This window comes from Denticeps clupeoides, chromosome 17 (genome assembly GCF_900700375.1).
Source record: "Denticeps clupeoides chromosome 17, fDenClu1.1, whole genome shotgun sequence".
Taxonomy (NCBI): Eukaryota; Metazoa; Chordata; class Actinopteri; order Clupeiformes; family Denticipitidae; genus Denticeps; species Denticeps clupeoides.
Window position 1 is genome coordinate 14,402,248 of NC_041723.1, and position 10,987 is coordinate 14,413,234.

General features: G+C 42.6%; 2 protein-coding genes across 7 annotated transcripts; one reads left to right on the top strand and one right to left on the bottom strand.

Moving 5' to 3' along the window:
* Positions 1–234: 234 nt before the first annotated feature.
* kmt5b (lysine methyltransferase 5B) lies at positions 235–6,654 on the bottom strand. The gene is made up of 10 exons (XM_028957402.1): positions 6,530–6,654; positions 5,360–5,664; positions 5,095–5,242; positions 4,820–4,985; positions 4,553–4,662; positions 4,310–4,476; positions 3,744–3,763; positions 3,506–3,642; positions 3,199–3,398; positions 235–3,120 (listed from the first exon to the last, which is right to left on the bottom strand). The coding sequence occupies exons 2-10, from the start codon at positions 5,502–5,504 to the stop codon at positions 1,733–1,735; spliced, it is 2,481 nt and encodes an 826-aa protein (XP_028813235.1). The 5' UTR covers positions 5,505–5,664; positions 6,530–6,654; the 3' UTR covers positions 235–1,732.
* A 175-nt stretch (positions 6,655–6,829) lies between these two features.
* Positions 6,830–10,909, top strand: LOC114766561 (uncharacterized). Of its 6 annotated transcripts, XM_028957406.1 has the most exons (3): positions 6,830–7,056; positions 7,386–7,528; positions 8,894–10,909. In XM_028957406.1, the coding sequence occupies exon 3, from the start codon at positions 8,969–8,971 to the stop codon at positions 10,091–10,093; it is 1,125 nt and encodes a 374-aa protein (XP_028813239.1). In that variant the 5' UTR covers positions 6,830–7,056; positions 7,386–7,528; positions 8,894–8,968; the 3' UTR covers positions 10,094–10,909. The 6 variants fall into 6 exon arrangements, with proteins under 6 accessions (XP_028813239.1, XP_028813240.1, XP_028813241.1 ...); XM_028957407.1 differs by lacking the exon at positions 7,386–7,528 and having other exon boundaries at positions 6,830–7,078; XM_028957408.1 differs by lacking the exon at positions 7,386–7,528.
* Positions 10,910–10,987: the final 78 nt, after the last annotated feature.

Sequence of the window (10,987 nt, forward strand, 5' to 3'; positions counted from 1 at the left end):
TAATGGTTCAGTTATACCAATAAGATAATAACACATAAAACATTATGTGATATCCTCGAGTATTCAAAAGTGTCATATATTCTTCCAAATGCAGCAAACTCAAGTAATTAGGAATATACAAAGAAGTGATATGTCTTTTTATTTATTTAAACCAAAGGCTGACTGCTAGAATAATTGCACAGACAGTAGCTTTGTGACAGCATACAGTGTAAAACTTACATACCCCCCCTCCCAAAAAAAAAAAAAAAAAAAGAAAACTTACTGAAATCAAAAGCTGCAGTTGCCTGCTGGTGATGTGAATGGGAAAAAGACCAAATATATTCTGAAATAATCCCTTAACTTTTGGCAGTGTACCACATGCACACTACTTGCTAGACTGTAACATCCAGAAAAGTGATGTAACAGAGAAGATTTTCACTCTTGAAAAATATAAAGTTCCCAAGGATGATGACTCTTAAAGACCACTGGTTGCAAATTATACCAAATACAGGGAAATTTAAAGTATGTTTTTGAAACAACTTGGTTCTCGGACTGTGGTACACATGACAACCGGTGGTACTCGGGCTCCCTCTAGTGGTGCACCAGGAGAGTCTGCGATTACTGATAAACTTCAGAGCTGCTCAATCATCTATTTAGTATAGTTAATATCCTCATTGTGTGTTTCCACTGTGGATGACAGTCATTAATAAATAAGATTTATATTAAGAATAAAACTGCCCCGTGTAAATTAATTAAATAGGCCTACGCAAAAATTCTTTGATGCTGGTCATAATGGCAGTACTTGTAGAGCCAAATGTTGATTATAGATGGTACTCATTGTGAAAAGTTTGAGAATTATTGTTAATTATTAGATGATTACCATTACAACATTTAATGTCTTATTTAAATCTGATTTCCTTGGGCTTCAAATACAGGGTGGGGTACAACAAATTTTTGCTATCACACGATCATATAGCAAACACTGAGATAAACTTCAGAATTAGCACCTTGAACATCATGATCAGCATTTAAAATCTGACATTGTGTCACAGTCTGAAATAAACGTGAACAGACTCAAAAACAATTAAAATATTTTTTTTCTGTCCAACTCAGTTGTTCTGTACATTATTATCTTGAGCTATTCCCTATATTCTCCAAATGTCTCGTTATATATTAACCCTTTCAAGAATGCTGTCACAATGGCATAACCGGAATGTCAAATATTAGTATGTAATAGATTGTCTCCTCAAGAGCAAAACATTCTGCATTCACCACAGATAACTTTAGACAATGGTGTCTGAAGCATCCTTAACAGCTAACAATTCTAGTTCTGCCTTGATTTCCAGAAAATTCCAAGAAGAAAACACTTGAGCCTGAAAGGGATAATATTACCATTGTGCATGAGCCACTGCTATGGACCCCTTACAAGTGAAATCTAATTTACATCTGACATAATGCATGAGTTTTCAAAGGATTGACTGTGTATACCTTTTTTCTTTTCAGGAGACTTTTTAGAATTGCACATAATAAAGCTTAACCAACACTAACAAAAATGATGCACATTTTCCGCACATGATCAAACAAGAATACATACCTGTACACTTTCTACAATATTTACATTCATGGTGAATAAACAGGGAAGTGCCTTCACTAAAATGTAGTCACTTGGTTTTTACCCACATTTTACCCACTTTATCAACATGATTCAAACAAAGAGCTCTGCAAGTCTTATACAACAGGGTCACCCCTCAGCTTATGCATTTAGTCTGAGCGACTGATCTTCTCTCCTTCTGGAGGAGATGTCGATATCTATAGAATCTTTGCCTACTATGAGCCGAAGGCGTTTTGCTGGTGGAAGTGGGATGAAATCATCCTCAAACTCTTCATTGTCAAAGTAGTCGTCTTCTTCTTCTTCTTCCTCTTCCTCCTCCTCCTCCTCAGAGGAAGAGGACAAGGAATCCTCCTCTCCGTTCTGAGCCCCACAGCTGCCAGCTTGATGTTCAAGAACCTCCCCTGCTTCCCTCTCCACAATACCCATGAAGGTCATGTCCTCTGGGTATGTCCGTGGCAGTCCCCTACTGTCCTCCTCACGCTTCAACTGAATTTTCAGCTTGGTTGAGCTGTTGTGAACACCATGGCCAAAGCCATTGTTGAGCTTAGTCACATAAGAGCTCCTCCGCTCCTTTTCATGCTCTTTTCTGAATTTAATGCTGATTTTGGAGGAGCTGGAGTTGACCGTGTCCACCTCGCCCGGCTCGGTTTTGCTGCTGCTGCTGTCCCTTCGGCGACGCAGGGTCAGCTTCGGGATGCCTGTATTGTTTTCCAGGATGAGCTGTGCGTCGTAGCGTGTGATCCGCCTCTTCTTTTTGCCCTTGCTGCGGCGCAGGAGCTTGCCTCTTTTGGCTGTGCCATTATAGTGCTGGTGCCTGCCAGGAAGACCAAGCAACATTTTCCCACAGTCCGCCACATCTGCGTGGCACAAGTCTGGAACTCCCTCCTGGAGGAATGGCTCTCCATAAGAGCCACTCTCCTCCTGCTTTATTGTCCTTCTGCGCCGTGGACAAGTCCCCTTTCGGGGACAGCTAGCCTCCAGACTTGGTGCGTTTACCTGTGGTCCATGAATTTCAGGTTGACTGACATCTTCTGGTTGTGTCTTGACAACCACGTTGCTATGCGGCAAGCCCTGGTCTGTTGCTGAGTTTTGTCCATGCTTACAGTCAGTGGCCTCCTGAGAATTAACGGAGGTCCTTGTTGACCTACGAGTCCTGTAAGGGAAGGGTAAACTGTCTTTACATGCTTTAGCACCTTTCACTGAGTTGTGATTGTTTTCTTTGACCGCTGCGTGCATCGAGCAGCTTCTTGTTCCTGCTACTTGCACAGAACCCCGCCTTCCCATTTCTTTCTTAAGGGCTTCTTTGCGACACCACCTCCTACCACCCATTCTACTGGAGGATGTAGCGTCACCTCCTCGACGTGTCCTTAACTTCAGCAAAGGCTTTGTGGGCTTTGATTTTAGTCTCTTTGGTAAACTGGGCTTATCTGTGTGACTTTGCTTGGTGGATGAGGTAGACGTTGAAGTGCTTGACAGAGTTTGTCGGGTTAACTTTTTGATGCAAGATTGGGATGTCCTCTTCCTTAATGCTAAACGAGAAAACAAAGGTTGTCAGTAATGGTGTTTTAAATAGCTAAAATATATCTGTATATATTGAGTGATCTTACATGGGTGTGAATTAGGCATTTCCTGAGAGTCTGTGTCCATACTGGAACCCACAGACTGACTGTCAGAGTTCCTGCTTCCTTCTCCCAGCTTCTTCAGCCTGTTGAGCCTCTTGTCTGTTTCCCTCAGCCCATACTTGCTGTTGATTACTGGAGCCTCTACTGGCAATCCAGCCTTTGTCTTAAATGCCCCAGTTCCTCGTCTAAAACACACACAACACAGAGAATTTAAAGATAAAGTCACAAAGCACCTGAAAGAATCCTTATTAATACAAATTAATAATCTCTGTTACGGATAGTAATCTAATACCGTTCACAAGTGTAGCATTCGCAGAACTCATTATTTTCACCAAAGAAGCCGTCTCCATAGTAACAAGATATTTCTTCCCCTGGTTCAATGTCCCTTAGAACCTTAACACAGGCCGTATCACGACCTGTTGACACGAACTGTAGAAGGAAATGCAATGAGTTTATATTTTACATTACTATTATTATTAATACTAACAATAAACAGAATTGTTTACCATCCACATACTAATTCCACATACCTTGCAATTTGGCCTACAATCTGTAAAGAAAAATATATAAATAAATACAACCACCAGGGCTCTTACAAGTTTTTACAAAAGAATTTCCATGACTTTTCAATTCCTCTAACGCAAATTTGAAATGTGCAAATGTGAAAAAAAGTCAAATTTAACAGAAAATTGTTAAACTAAACTTTTGACAATGCTGAAAAGCTTAACTTCAACAACAGTGTTTCTTCCTCCAAATTTGTGCAGCCCGAGCCCGAGTAAAATGGAACCCATCAGGTTTGGGTATAGATCATCAGCCATAATTTACATGGCTTTTAAAAAGAGACGCGCAACTGCAGAGGTACAGGAATATGGAAGTAACGCATGTAGCACCACTTGACGGGGTTCACTACATAAAACAAGCAAAGATACTATAGACCTGTATACTATATACTATCAGATTTGAATGACTTTTCCATGACTTTAAATGTTTATTTCATTTCAATGTTTAAGCCTGAACCTAGTACCATACAAAAGTACATTATTTTAGAAGGTGAAATGTGAAAGTAATGAGCTGCAACAAACTGCTGTATATATACCATGATTTATGAAGGCAGCAGGACCAAGCCAAAGTTGAGCACAGTTCTTCCGAGTGGAGTACATGACGCTGAAGTCGTTCTCTCCATGGCGCAGCAAAGCCCTCTCCTCAGTAGCCGACAGCTCAGCAATGCAACCCACCAGGTATTCTATTTTGTCATTTCTCTTCCTTCAAAAGAAAATCAGTTGAAAAAGAAACTGATAGAGATATCACATGCACATTAAATCACATGGATTCGACTTACCATTCTTTTGTTGCTACAATTTTGGCTCCATTTTGCTCTGAAGAATAACGGTTACAAGAAAGAATTTCGAACCCACTATCTGAGGCAAACATTCGAAGATAAACAAACATCTGTGGGAAAATAAAGATAGTTTTGCCATTTTAGCTCACTTATAACTAGAGCATTTAAATACTATCACACGACAACATGTATATGTTTTTAATAATAGTAATTAGGCTGCCCATATTAATATGTATACAATGATTACAACTACAGAAAATACTTTACATGTTCTTTGAAGAGTTTTTCCTGGGTCTTGTTTTTATTAAGAAAGCTGGGTCTTGTCCAGTCCCCTGATGTCAAGGCCTGAAAAGCTTTCTCAAGGTTGTCGTGCTTTTTGTAACGTTCAATGACATCCTTCAGCTCAGCTTGCCTGCCCTTTATGGGCCTAAATCTGAACAAAAACAGAGAAATGACAGAGCCACATCATATTAGTTCATGGCAATATGGCATGAAGAGCTGTGATGTCTCATTATGTCCAATGGGCAGCAACAGCAACAAACCTGGTGTTCATCTTATGAGTCTGGAAGCCCAGATATGGGTCAAGGATCAAGCTGGAGGCCAGGTCATCATATTCGCACAGCTCTTTAGCAGTCATTCCAGATGATGGGACATGACGTCGTTCTGTCTCTGAAGGAGCACCACCAAAACCTGTAGACATAAAAAAAAAACATATTTGGCTGAGGAAATAGGTTTTCTGCATCACTTTTTACTGCTTTTAATACAAACTGGCATATGGGAGTGTGCATTGTGTGCATAAATGCTCACGTCGGCTGCATCTCTTGCCACTGGGTGAGCTCTTTCCTTGCCGCAGGTGACCTCGCTGCGGTCTGGCCTTGTTCAAGGGCTGCTCGCTGGAGAACCTGCTGCCATGTCTCCTGCCATTCAGCACCATGTTCTTGGATTCTCCCATCTACTTCATTCCAGCTAGCCACAAGGTGAAGGTGCATTTAGCCTACGTGTGCTTGGGGCACCATGTAGTATGCAGAAATGGCTTGCTGTTGAAACGGAGTATGTGTCTCCTGCTGATGGTTACAGTTGTTCTTTTGCCAATTGTCCAGGCACCTTGTACTCTAATGGAAACATAAAGACTGACATGAAGGCAACAGGCGACACCCTGGAAAAGCTTTTTTAAAAGTATGTCCGAATTTGTCTCATAATGGTGTTACAGTTTAACTAGCTGTGCAGTTTGGCTGAATTCTACCTTAGTGTGTCTGCACAACCAAACTATTGTCTTCCCCTTTGTGGAACGGTTGCTTAGTATGTCACAACAAGCTTATTGAGCCACTTTGCTCTGCAGATTACTCGGTGCATTCTGCCACCTCCTGGTCGCTAGAGGCTCCTTCCTTTAAATACCAACCACCAACTAAATACACACACCAAGGGTCCACTCAATTTCGGTGTAAAGAAACAAACAGACACATAATTGCTCATACAAATCGGGTGCAAACCCATAAAGTCGTCGGTGCTAATCCAAGCCCGGCAACACCGCAACCTGCATGATGCTCCGGTGCATGTGGGCGCATAAGAAACTGACAAGCTTACCTGGCCACGTCTCAGCGCGACTTTCTAAGTGCGCCGTGGACATTTAAACGAACGCACGACAGAACGGCCGGGCGCTTGGCAGCTTGCGCCACCGTGTCACGACGCAACGCGTCCGTTTCGTGCACAAAACGCCAGCTAGCCCGGGCGCTAGCTGGGCAGCTGGCTTTCAAGTAGTAAACACCCAGCTAGCATTTAACTTGGTTAGCCTCCAAGCTAACTGCCAGGCAGGACGACGAAACTACCCATCTACTACAAGCCGAGTATTTACTACAGTGCCGGTACGCGTGAAATAAAAAAATGCCCCGCGTAAACGTCCTCGGCGGCTAATAGCGACCGTTATTACTAGCTAATTACGACGAATCCAGAATTAGGCCCGAGTGTCGCAAAACCCACCTTCTCAGCCCCGGTAGTGGGAGCTAACGTTAGCTAGCTAGCCACCCTGTTGGCTAACAATTTTAGCTACCCGGAAAAAAGTACCGAATAGAGCAACAACCAAACCAATCGCGCTTGTGTCTGCGTCAAATACTCACTTTTAATGTTTTTTTTTTTTTTTACCCCCCAACACTATAAACCATTCGTCTCGCACGTCGGGGAATCACAAAGCGCTCCTTATAAATATATCACAGCAAACAAAAAAAATTGCCAGCAAAAAAAAAAGGGAAAAAAAAAGAAAAATGTAACATTAAAATTCAAGATGGCTGCCGAGTGTGGCTCGGAGAGCCGGGACGCGGGACTGCCTCCGAGACGCACACGGCGCGGTCCGGCGGAACCCGGCGTGCTCACGGCGTGCGCGGCCGCCGGAGGGGCGACGGAGACATCGCGTTTAAAGGGCGCTTCTCGCCGGGCAGCGGGGACGAGGGACTTCCAGCCAGCGAGAGGGAGCGACAGAGGGAGCTAGTGCACAAAATGCCTCGGTCTAAGTCAGCTCACACGAGATTCCGAGTTAATAATTTAGCTAATTATATTTAAACTATTATTCATTTACACAGCGTTCGCGTGCATGATGATTTTTGATGTTATGATATTACGTTTCAACTGGACTTGAGTTCAGCTTTAGGAAATATACAGAATTCTAGAAAAAAAAACAACACTAGTTCACCACAAAGGTTTTTTTGCTTTTATGAATAAGTGGAAAAATGCAATGCACTGCTTTATTAAATTCAGGGGTAACCTTCTTGTCTTGTCTTCCAATTACAAAACACATTCCGTCCAATATCCATATGTGGGTTACGGATGATGCTGTAACCAGAGTTCAGCAGGCTGCAACTGAGCGGAACCGGAGAAGCGCACGTTGCTCCGCACTACCGCAATACCGAAGCCGACTGCGCGCAGCCAGAACCATGCACTTGTAGCGCTGAGCTACACTGAGCAGGGGGGTTACGTAACCAATAGGTTTGTTTTCCTATTTCAACGAACTACACCAGTAACCATGTCGATATTGTGTTTTTTTTTTAATGACGTACCCTTCTCACGTCAGTTTTGTTGTTCGGCTCGCCCGGCACATTTTAGCTTCTAAATAAGAGAGAGATCGCGGCTTGCAACGTCCGCGCATTTTGATGACGTCACCGCGAAAGAACAACAAAACAGCCTTTCCCTTTAAACTAGCCGAGGGTGGCATCTCACCGGCTAGCGTATCCAATTTCCACCCAACGACAGTAACTTCGCTAGGAATGTATTCAGCAAGCGTTTTAATGTTCCTCCGTGATATTGACACGATGGACACGTACGTGACAGTGCCCGCTCGTTGCCTGAAGCGTATGTCTCGCATGCTCTGTTTGGCTCCCACTTTCATAGCCTCTTGTCGTGGATGCTAGCAGGCTAGCGCGATAAGCTGGCTCACGCTTCATGCTTTGGGGAGCTCTTGTCAGCGACTCGATTTGGCCTCTGCCCGAAACATATTTGCAACGTTGGTGTACTTTCTCCAGCGCTGAACAGCATGTGGGATGTGCCGGGTAAGTGGGCAGCAGGTTGGCGGACTGGAGCCGCGCTGTTAGCAGCCGCTGACTGGTGTTCCATCTCCATGCACGACGTGTTTAGTCATTATATGCGTTTACAGTGAGGTTGTGGTTCACAAGTGCCCCTGCTGAAAGAAACCAGATTTCTTGTGATTTGTTTATGACCGATGTGTGCAGATAAAGCTAAAATATATCAACTGGTTAAAGGTGCTCTTATGAAATGTACACTACAAGTCTGAAGTTTGGACGCATCAGCTCACATATGGGTCTTGCATTCTTTTTCACGCTATTAAACAAAACTGAAGACACGGGACTATGAACTAACACATTTATGTAAGAAAAAAAAGCAAACAAGACAAAGAGTTTGTGTCCCTCCAAACCAGGGTGCTTTTGCTGTGATGGCAAATTTTACACACTCGTCTTCTCTCCACCACCTTAAGTTGGACATGTTGGGAAGTTTTATGCTGAACACTTTCTTATCATTCACTGATTCATTGATTAATGAGCATCTCATCAAGCAGCTTTTAATAAGCATGAAGGTAAAAAGAGGCGACTCTGGGGGAAAAAAAAACAGAAAAAAAATACTAAATACATTTATTCCATTGGAATCTTCTAAGTGGCACTATTTTAGTAGGAATAGGAGTCCAAACTTTTGACTGGTAGTGTAGGTCACGATGTCCAGCTGGTCACAATATTAGGCAGGTTTTATAACTGGGTTGTAACTTGCCTTATAAAAAAGAAATTCGAATTGTAAGGTTTTAATGGTTAAAGTCTTTTTTTCTTTCTTTCTTTTTCTTTTTAGTGCCTCTAAGAAAAAGGTTACCAGGTCTAGAGAGATCATGACACTTGTGGAGGATTTTAAGCCCACTAAGAAGCCATGCCCCCGAGGAAGAGACCTCTTCTTCCTGTTAGCAGTAGGAGGAGAGTGAAAGCTGATGAAGATTTCTTTCCTTTCAATCTACTGCCTGTGGAATGTCAGCTCCATGTGCTTTCATTTCTTAGCGAAGTGGACAAATGTAATTCTGCACTTGTGTGCGCCAGCTGGAGCTGTCTAGTGCGCTCTGGGAAGCTCTGGAGGGTGGCAGACTTTTCTCGTCGTGGGGTATTCCACCTGGGTCAAGAAGGTCTGCTTGTGTCTAATCGTGAGTTTGAGCGTTGGAAAGCATGGGTTCACCATTACACCCACCACCTGATATCACGTGGAGCCAGTCTGCTCACCCTGAAAGCCAGTTTTGATTTGGGGGACCAGTGCAATAGGTGGGGTGAGCTTCTCTCGCAGCTCCTAGAGAATGTTCACTGTAGGGACCTTAGCCATTTAGACTTGAACTGGACTTTCACTCTGTTGGAGCCTCTAGACCTGAGAGTTCACACCAGCTCCAGCTCCCACCAAGACAGCATCACCAAGATGGACCAGGTCACCAACTTTCAGATCCTGCTTGGGAAATTGGCTCAGAGTTGCCCCAGGATCACCAAGATGCGCCTGCACTTTGATTGGTCTGAGACGTCAGTCTCACTTATAACTCAGTTTCAGCATCTCCGTGTACTGGAGCTGAAGTACTTTTGGGTCTTTAAAGGTGTCAACCCTGGCACTTTGCAGACTTTAACCAAATCACTGCCCAACCTAAAATCTTTGACTCTGCATGTCCTGGTGCCCCTCAGGAACTTGGGTGTTTCCTACACCTTGGAGTCTCTGTCTTTGGAGTTCTTGGATGTGTCACCCAGCCGTGGCCTGGTCTTTTCCTGTCTCAATCTTCCTGCTCTTAGGGAACTGCGGGCAAAGAAGATAGTCCGCGGCATTACCCTGGACCGCAGGACAAGGCTAAGGATTCAAAGCAGATGGCCTTGCCTCTACCAAGTCTTAAGAGAGGGAACACCAAAACTGCAGGCTCTCAACAATGAAAGACTTCTCCCCAACTGGAAGGAACAGAGTTACAGGGAGTTGACTTCTATCCTGCAGCAGTCCTGCTATTGCCTACAGCATTTAGATAGTTGGCTGTGGTGATCTTAATATTTTCTCATTAGTGCTGTGCTGTGTACAAATCATGTTTGCTTCCAATACATTTCATTTTTTTTTGCTCTTTGATGACACCTGCCAGGATCCAAGTGTATTACAAAAACAATACAAGACATTTACTATATTAGCCAGAAATTACTAAATACAGTAAATGAGTCAGACTGACAGATGTCATTTATTATAGGATTCCAGTGTGTTAAAATACAACCAGAATTTGGTCTACAACCATGTGTTTATCATGTGTTGCCTTGAATAAAAGATTATAATTTTTACGTTTTCCTTCGGTCATTGGCATTGCTCCATCTGCATTGTATTCGTAATGCAGTGGTGTCATTCATAGAGCAATTTTGTTAATTCATTTCCCTCCTCGTCTTTTCTACTCCGGCAAGAAAGAGAACGGAAATATGTTCAACAGTTACCTTCTTACATTTATACAATCATGTATGATTCCCTCAAATCATGAAAGCCTATATATTTGTAATCACTCATTAGAAAACCAAAAGTTGATGTTGTGTTTTTCTTTTATGGACTGACCTCCAAGCCTATTGATACTATATCACATGGTCAGTCTTTAAGCAGTCAACTTTATTTCTACATGAGTATAACCTTTTGAAATGTTACAGGTTTCATTGACAGTTTTGGACCAAAGTCATTCTTTTTGGAACTTTTCCATGTATTTTCTTTCCCTTGCACTGATTTCACTGTTGATTCCATTGTTGTATGCTACAGATAATTTAATATACTTTTACCTCATTTGATGATTTGTCATTATGTCTTCCTCAATAAATTGGCTTTTAATGTTCATTCAAAATTACTAAATGCTATATTTTAAGAAATTAAAAGATACACACAGTTCGTATTTATTAAATACCATAACATATT

Excerpts from the sequence above, each read along its gene's own strand:
- LOC114766561 (XM_028957407.1), top strand. The coding sequence starts at position 8,969 with ATGCCCCCGAGGAAGAGACCTCTTCTTCCTGTTAGCAGTAGGAGGAGA.
- kmt5b (XM_028957402.1), bottom strand. The coding sequence starts at position 5,504 with ATGGGAGAATCCAAGAACATGGTGCTGAATGGCAGGAGACATGGCAGC. Across the intron at positions 5,243-5,359 it reads TGGCAAGAGATGCAGCCGAC|GTTTTGGTGGTGCTCCTTCA; the intron begins GTGAGCATTTAT and ends TTATGTCTACAG. Across the intron at positions 4,477-4,552 it reads ATTGTAGCAACAAAAGAATG|GAAGAGAAATGACAAAATAG; the intron begins GTAAGTCGAATC and ends TTTCTTTTGAAG.